Here is an 8,364-nt window from a genome sequence, read left to right as displayed (position 1 = left end):
TTGCAATTTCTGTAAGCAGATTTAAGAACACAGAATGGGAAACAACTGCACATAGAGGCTGGCCTTCTCCAGCCAGACATTTGGACTTACAGTTGCCTCTTGTACAGTCCATTACAAAGTACAACAAGGCCATGCTCCATGCCCTCCAGCTAGTGTCTACATGTATCTAACTCACTCCTCCTCCAGCAGCTGGTCTTTAAAAAAAAAAAAAAAAAAAAATGCACAATATTTAACAAGAGTAACTTCTCAAGTTAGGCAGACACAAGGTGTATGGTATGCCAAAGTTTACTACATTTAATGAGCTCTGAGTATTCTTTCTGTACGAGGCAAAAGCAAGGTGTTCAATTTAAAAAGAAAAATCACCTCTTCAGAATAACATCTCTGCCACCACTTTGGCTGAGGACGCATCCATATGTTCTCGCACTGCAGCAAAGCATTTATGTGCAAGTTCTTGTTGTTTCATATCTTCATTCACCATTAATTCGCCATAGAGATACACACCCATTGCCTGAAAGAGGAACACAACACACAGGCATCCTATCACCAGTAACAACTAGTTAGCTGGTTTTCATTCCACTGACCTCCTAGTACTCATTTAATTCAAAACAGAGTAGGCAATTCAAAACACAGAAAATACTATGTACTCTATAACGCCTAGATGTCCCCCTTCCAAAAGCAGTTTTCTCTGGATCTCTTTAGCCTAAATATGGTTGTTTATATATGGTATTGGGTGTTGCAAGAATGGAATATTAATATGAAATAGATATTATGTCGTGACAAGAAAATGCTTTCTCACTCCATTTTTCTTGACACTTTTCAAGGTGAAATCTGTTTTCCTTTATCCACTACTAAAATATTTCCAAATGCCCCTTAAGAAAAGAGATTGTCCTTTTTTCAACAGGATACACATTTTCTTTCCAACTGAGATGTTTACACACACATACACACACACACACAAATAAAGAGGATATCAACCAAAACCATGCACTCTAAAATTCCCATTTGGCTATTCTGTAACTGGACATCAACTGAATGTGGTCAGATCTGTCTTTCAGACTCTTCTTTACATCTGAGATATGGCTGAACATGCATAAATTCTGATTTGGTAAGAAGGCAAGCTTTTCCTAACTACTCATTCTGGACATAGCAGCTACCAAGAAAGATAATGGGGCACTTGGGGGTGAGATCTGAGCCCCTTTGACAGCAGGTAGCAAAGCACTGGCTACCTTAACAGGAGATTAATATGGGAGATTGCCATTTTTTTCAGATGAGACAATCTTCCACCTAATTACAGGAATTCAGTAAGTGTTAAGCTGCAGTTAGCCAAATAGGATTATACACATGACAAAATATTAGTAGTTTAGCACACTGACTTTTACAGTTGTACTTCATGTTTGAACATTTTCAGGGGAGGAAAAATTTGGATAGCATTGAAATAACACAACTTTTAATACTATTCCCTACAATTTCTAGCACTGGCTGGTAAGCCTTAAAACAAATTAGCTTCAATAAGAAGGGAAATTTAAAGATTAAGACTGAAATAAAAAGAGAAAGTCCAGAGTGGCAGAAACCCGCCAGACTCCTTGCCAATCCCCTAAACATGCCATGCAGAGATCCCAGAATTCACATTTATAGGGTTTGCAGCTGCACCAGGCATGCACACAGCCTTGGAGCTGGGCTTCAGTTGCTCTCATAGAGAATTTCAAAATGTTGGAATTTTGTTACAAACAGGAATTACCTTCTCTACCCAGTATTAATAATTTTCCCCCAGCCTAAACATTAACATGCAGTAAACACACTGGATTTTTGTAGACCTGAAAAGGATTTAAATAGTCACATTTGCATTTTTCCCAGACTTTAAAAAAAGCCAAGTCTTTCATGTTCAATAAGGACATGAAACTGCTCTGAGTTGTAATCACTCTAGAAGTTGGTTGTGCCATAACTGTGTGCACTGCTGGAGCAAATTAAATGAAAGATATTGAAGGATACATAAAAAAAAGTTGCAAAAATGATTCCCCTGTGCTGCAGAAAAGGTTAGTCTTTATTTGGCATAATATCTGTTCCAAACATAATGTAATTCAATATGCATGGTTTTATGAACTCCATGATTTCCCTGCCCCTCCCTGTCCCCCCAAGGTTTCTGCTGGTGGTTATCTCCATCCTTTCATAGGATTAAAATATGCACAATAGATGTAACTCCTTACTTTAATAAATAATGTTGTTTTACAGTTGTTTTGGTTGTTGTTGTTGTTGTTTTTTAAATAAAGGGTTTGCCAGAAAGACTGGGGCCTGTTTATTGGCGGAGATATAAATAGGAGGTATACTTCAGAGCTGGAAGAAATAGCACAAGAGACTGCAATAATTCCATTGTGCTGTTTTTACAAAATGTTTTTGCCTGAAAGCAAAAAAACCTCATTGGCTGTAAATGTCTTTGTTCATTGTCAACATAGAAGACAAAGACATTGATATCCGGCCTAGACTTTGACATATTTTTCAACATTTTCTATTTTTTACATACATTTTAAATATATAACAGTCATCTTAGGCAGTGAGTGTCTTTATTTTATAGAGTTCATAGTGAATAAAAATAAATAAAAGTGAAGTATAAAGAGCAAGGCAAAGGTACAAACTAGAATTGTAAGTTCATAGTGGCCTAAATAAAAAGCCATAATAAAGACATCTTGTATGGCCAGCTTTTTAAGACCTTCAAAATCTTTTGATAGTATTTTCCTAAGTGTAGAGAGGCCTGCGTTATCTGGATGCATCTCATTGTCCTATGCTTCTCCTGGATGTCATCTTGAAAACCAGAGTCACCACATCACTGACTGCTCCGCATCTAGCTCATACCTACATGCATTAACATTCACAGCTAGATTTGCCTTTGTCATCCTGCAAAAGAAACCAATGCTGAGAACTATCTTCCTAGCATTGCTCCTACCTCTGGCTTGCATAAAATGGAAGGAGAGGAGGGAATCTATCCTATTTCACCACTTAAGAGAAGATTGGCATGCTTAGGTGGGGTTGGATACCCCTAAGTGGCTTTCTTAAACTACAGTGTTTAAGGGGTAAAAGAGGCAAAAACTGAATATACATTCATGTTTTTGACAAACTGCAGCAAGAAAGTACATTAAAATCTCTTTGTTTCACACAAAGGGTGTCAAAAAGTTGATTTTTTTGAAAATGCTAATGAAATGTAACTGACCTGATCTTCTCTGAGAAACTTCTCAACATCTCCATACCCAGGGACGTACTTGTGTTTAACTACAAGTTCACACCACCGGTGACGAACCTTTAGGAAGAAAAAAAATATATTAGGGGGGAAAAAACCAAACCAAACCAAACCAAAACAAAAAAAAAACCTGCACTGTATCTACATGAGTGATGATAAACAATACATATAGAACCAGAGCTGGGTTTTGTGGTTTTTGTTGGGTCTGGGTTTTTTGGTAGGTGATTGTGTTTTTTTTTTTTCCCCAGCAGCCAGGCAGACATCTCCCAACGCCAGCTGGTAAGCTGGGCTCTGTGCACCTGGGCCCAGGCTTTGGAAACCCAGAACGCCCAAAGACAAACTCCTGGTTCCATGTTAGTAAAATAACCCACATCCAGGCAGAGATCTGAAGCATCTTCACCTCCACTGTTTCCAGTTTTGACTATTTTTTCCTTTAAATTAGGCTAGTGGTTATTTCTTTTCTAGTGTTAGAAGGGGTGAGGGGGAGGAGATTAGCACTGCAAACATCTGGAAGAACCACAAGGTATAACTGATAATTTCTCCCACGTAAATGTATAATCCAAGAGATAGAAAGGCTTAAATATAATTCTGTGCCAATATTAAATCTATGCCAAAAGGATAAGAGTTAGATATAATGCCATGAAACAGGGAGGTTTCAGTTAAAGGAAGCACAGTTGTGCCACTGTATCTTTGTTGGTAATAGATTTTAAGCACCTTGCAGAGGATTTAAACTCCATCTACACTTAAATATCTGGGCTGTTCTACCAAATGCACATTGACAAAAACAGTTATTAACATACTGTAATGAGAAGTATAGAAATTTTCATGCAAATCACAACTAAAAAATATGTTTCTTTCAGTATCATGGACATGAATTACACGTGTTGTTTTTTGTTTTTTGTTTTTTGTTTTTTCTTTAAATTTCTGACTACTCCCCATTAAGTTGTTCTTAACCACTCTTGTGGGGTGTCATCTTACTCTCCAGCAAGTTTTCCTCAGTTGTAGGCAGTGATCAGGTTAACATTTTATATTCCATTAGTGGCTCAAAACTGATCCTAAAGGAAACCAGTTAAATTCAATAAAACCCTCCCACTCTCCCAATTGTTCTGTTTCAGCCTTTGTTCTTGTCATCTTTTGAAAGACAAGGCACCTAATAACTATCACCATTCATAGTAAAAGTAAAATGTCAGCAATTCTAATATTTTTCAAAACTGAGCCCAAATTGTGCTGATATCAAGTAACTGAACATGAACCTTTTTCTGAATGACAGATTTACTAATAACATCAAGAACGGAAGCCACAAAGGTAAGGCAAAAAAGTCACACTTATGCATATTGTTGCTTTTGGAAAGAAGGTATTTGAAAATACTTGTCATCCTAGTCCTTGACAACTTTACAACTCAGGAAAAAGTTTCACAGACTTGTGTAATTAGATGTTAATCCTATTAGCATAATTAACAAGCGATAAATGCTCACAGGTCCTGGAAGAGTCCTTCTCGGGTACCTGATATCTCTTTCCAGCTGACCTCTTATACAAAATAGTGTCAACACATCGATTAAATAAAATGCTGAGGGTTTCTGTGGCTGAGTGGAGTTTGCACTCACAGCATGCAAGATACCGAACAGTTACAGTGCAAGGCATGGCAGGGAATGAAAACTGTCTCTTAAAGCTTTTTGCTGACAAAATTATAGCTGTTAAGATTCCTGCAAGCAGAACCAGAGCTAAATCTACAAAAGTAAACAGTTTTCCAAGATTCATCTCTCTTTGCTGTTGATGCCCACATCCATAATGTAGACCTTCAAAATCCTACCCAGCAGCTGCTTCTCCCTGGAGAGACTAAATATTTCACCAGTAAATCTTCCCAGGCTATCCAGGTTTGTTACAGGGTGTTTCTCATAGCACCGAGCAGCTCCATGCCTGGACCAAACCTTCAAGGCTCAAAAATTAAGCATACACCGCTCTCATCTGTAAGGTGAGTTAACCAAACAGAGTAGAAGCACATTTAAAAAGGTTGTGTATCTTCATCTGATACACTTTATTCTGCATCTTCTGTCATATATTTAAAAAAAAAAAAAAAACCAAACAATTCCTTATGTATTCTTACAGCATGTATGAGAAACATAAGGAGGGGAAAGGGACTGTGGTCCTCTCCTGTGATCACTGCTCTTCTACATCTCATGATGCAGCAGTCTCGGTAAGTGCTACCCATAAGGTAAACAATCAGGTCCAGATTCTGCATCTGCTCAAGATCTCAAACTGTGCCTTCAGTCAGAATATTTCAACAGCAGATTATAAAGTATTCTGGGATGGGGCTCTCTTCATACCTCCTGGTGAAGCTGTTTTTTCCCCTGCAGTTATTAAAACATTTACTGATCCTAAAGGAGGAGTTCACAAGACTTTAAGGTCTACATTTCTGAACACTTTCAGGAAGAAGCAGGGACCTGGCTCATGCAGCGCACAAGCCAGCTTGTCCCCAACATGCCTCTCCTGGTGCAACCACAATGGCTGCATGGAGAGCAGAACAGAAGTTCTTCACGTGAAGGTGTTGATGTGGTTCTACTTCCTCACATACCGATGTCGTCTATGTCTGCCTTACATTTGTAGCATGGGCTGATCATCTGAATCCCAATGGCTTCAGAAAACATGGAATAATTAAGCTGTGCCTGTTGCCTAAATTGTTCCTTCCTCCATAGGGTTCTTGTTCTGGGCAATCAACCTCCTTTCAAATAGCTTAAAAGAAAAATATTTGTTTGTTGACCGAGATCTGGGACAGCACACACTTTTCTTTCTCTCTTTTGCTTTTTTCCTTTTCTTTCCCAGGGTGAGCAGAAATCCTGGGGCATTTCCAGATCCAAAATGCTGTCGCTTTGCCAGCTGGGGCAGGAGCCGCATGTCTATCATCCTCAAATTACACGTTTTTTTTTTCCAAAAAGGCCTAGATGCTCTTGTGGCAGAGCAAACGGCAGGAGGACCCATCACTGCTGAAGCGCCTGTGAAAGCAGCAGTGCCATCGGCCCTGCTGACTCTCCTGTGTCTCATTTGGGTCCCCAGTAAGCTGAGCACTGAAACCAACGGTGGCTCTGAGTGCAAGAGGGGCCAGGGGTGACCTGGACAACGCTGGCACTAAAATCTTTGCTACCACTTGGACTGAACACATATATTGGTTACTACCCTGCCCTCCAGGCCATGTAGATGGTCCTGTAACGTGAACTGCAGCTAAAGTAAACACAGTCACTTCTCAGTTACATGCACTATAAAGAAGTAATTTTTTCTAGCATAACCCATGCCCTAGGCTGATACCACAAACATGAGAATTTTATTCACATAAGAGAAGGATGGAAAAAAAAAAAAATTCAGTTCCCAACTCCTCATCCAATGCTTAGAGCAGAAAAAGTAAAATGGGCCCCACAGCTTCACAGCCTAATGTGTGAGTCATGTGAACAGGCACTTCTAACAAACCAGTCTTGAAAGGAAATTTCAAAAACTAAGTAGCTTGTGGTAGGACTGAGCTAACCATACCACATCCTGTGTATGCTCTTGGATTTTCTGTTCCTCCCAGGAGCAAACAGTCAGTGGCAAAAATAAGAATTCATCAGTCCTCTCCCAGTTTTCTCTCTGCACGTTTCTCTCTGCTCTTCTGCACAGTCCAGAGATGCACACCATATGTCGTTTTGGCTGGTTACACCATAAACAATATAAACTAAACCTGAAAAGTAATTTACAGCAATCCTTCCTGTTACTGCTGGCAGGAAGCACATATGACTGCCTGGATCTGAAGCAACACCTGTAACCGCCCACCCACCCACGCTCTTACTGGTTTGGCAGCTGCAGGACCCAAGTTGGAAATGCAACTTATTATCCCAGCCTCTGATACCGGGCTGAGACCTGTCCTTCCGAGCCTGTGGCTGACAGCTGGTGCTCCCGAGGATGGGGAGAGGTGGCTGGGGGGATGATGGAGATCTGCTGGGACATCAGGTTCCTCATGGATGGATCCTCATCACCTGGAAATTGTTCTTTCTTCTCACCCTGCTTTCGCAGCTTGTGCGGAATTCTCCACTACCAGTCCTCCTCTGTTTTCAGAGAATGCACGCTGTTGCGTGAGATTATTAAACTGAAACAAATACTTACATAAAATATACTAATAATCCATCTTGAAGACAGTCCCTTTGCTGTAGCAGCCTGGGCCAAGACCTTTTGGGAAATGATGCTTAAATCTGGCTGACTAAACCCATCTAAGGCACTGAATACATGGCTTGACTTTCAAAAGAAAAGTTCCCAGTGACACACCCGAGAAACAATATCTTTAACTATTTCAAACACGTCTTAGATTAAAGTGATAATTTTGGGGTTTTTTTCTGATCCAGGTGATAAATTACTTTGCCTAATCCATGTTATTCTCCCCTGCCGCACACACACAATCATACAAGCCTAAAACAGACATCCTCACAGAAAGCTTTGTATGTTATATTGTAATGATCTAGCTTGCTAGTGTTCTCAATCATATGTATGCAAGCAAAAAAATAAATATTTTACATCTGAGGTCAACATATAAGATTTAGAAAGCAAGTAATTTAAACCATGCCTTTATTAAAGGGAGAAAAAAAGCTAGAGTTTACTAAGCCTTTGGTGTGCAGAATGGGAGACTAGCTTCAGGGAAAATGAGTACATTTTGCTAATAGCTGGATCCAATTTAAAAGGCGCCATGAGACAACAAATCTAAATCACTGAATAAAAGCAACATACTTAGAGATCTTAGAAAATGGGGTAATTTGAAATACAGTAAGAGCTATTGTCCAACAAAACGTAACCTTTATTAAAGGTAGGAGGGGTCTGTGATTTTTATAAAACACAGATTCAGACTCTATTGAAAAAAATTATTTGTACAATTTGAATCTTAAATGTTAATTAAAGAGTCTCGGAGGCCAGACTCCAGTCTAATTTGTAGAGAAAAACTTTTTCAAATAACCAAGCTATGCTACTACAGATTAGTTTTAATTAACAAGAAGGAAGCTGGTATCTCCAGAGCACCGGAATGCTGTTCTGTTCCATCTGAAAGCATTTATCTCCAGTCTCTTCCTATTTACACATAAATTGGATTCAAATATTATATCATTTTCCTAGATTAAGGAACAATG

General features: G+C 39.3%; 1 protein-coding gene across 7 annotated transcripts in view; it reads right to left on the bottom strand.

Annotated features, from left to right (window-relative positions):
* The window catches only part of AOPEP (aminopeptidase O (putative)), a 204,888-nt gene that overhangs the window by 3,376 nt on the left and 193,148 nt on the right, over positions 1-8,364 (bottom strand). For all 7 annotated transcript variants that reach the window (XM_032981857.2, XM_032981858.2, XM_042788111.1 and 4 more), the window contains 2 exons: positions 3,203-3,289; positions 364-508 (listed from right to left, as the gene is read on the bottom strand). In XM_032981857.2, the coding sequence (XP_032837748.1) occupies positions 368-508; positions 3,203-3,289 (228 nt within the window). In that variant the 3' untranslated portion in view covers positions 364-367. The remainder of the gene's footprint in view (positions 1-363; positions 509-3,202; positions 3,290-8,364) is intronic.

Source organism: Tyto alba, unplaced genomic scaffold, assembly GCF_018691265.1.
Source record: "Tyto alba isolate M040663 unplaced genomic scaffold, T.alba_DEE_v4.0 Super-Scaffold_13, whole genome shotgun sequence".
NCBI classification, from domain to species: domain Eukaryota; kingdom Metazoa; phylum Chordata; class Aves; order Strigiformes; family Tytonidae; genus Tyto; species Tyto alba.
Note: the sequence above shows the minus strand (reverse complement) of the source record. Positions and strands in the feature narration are given on the sequence as shown.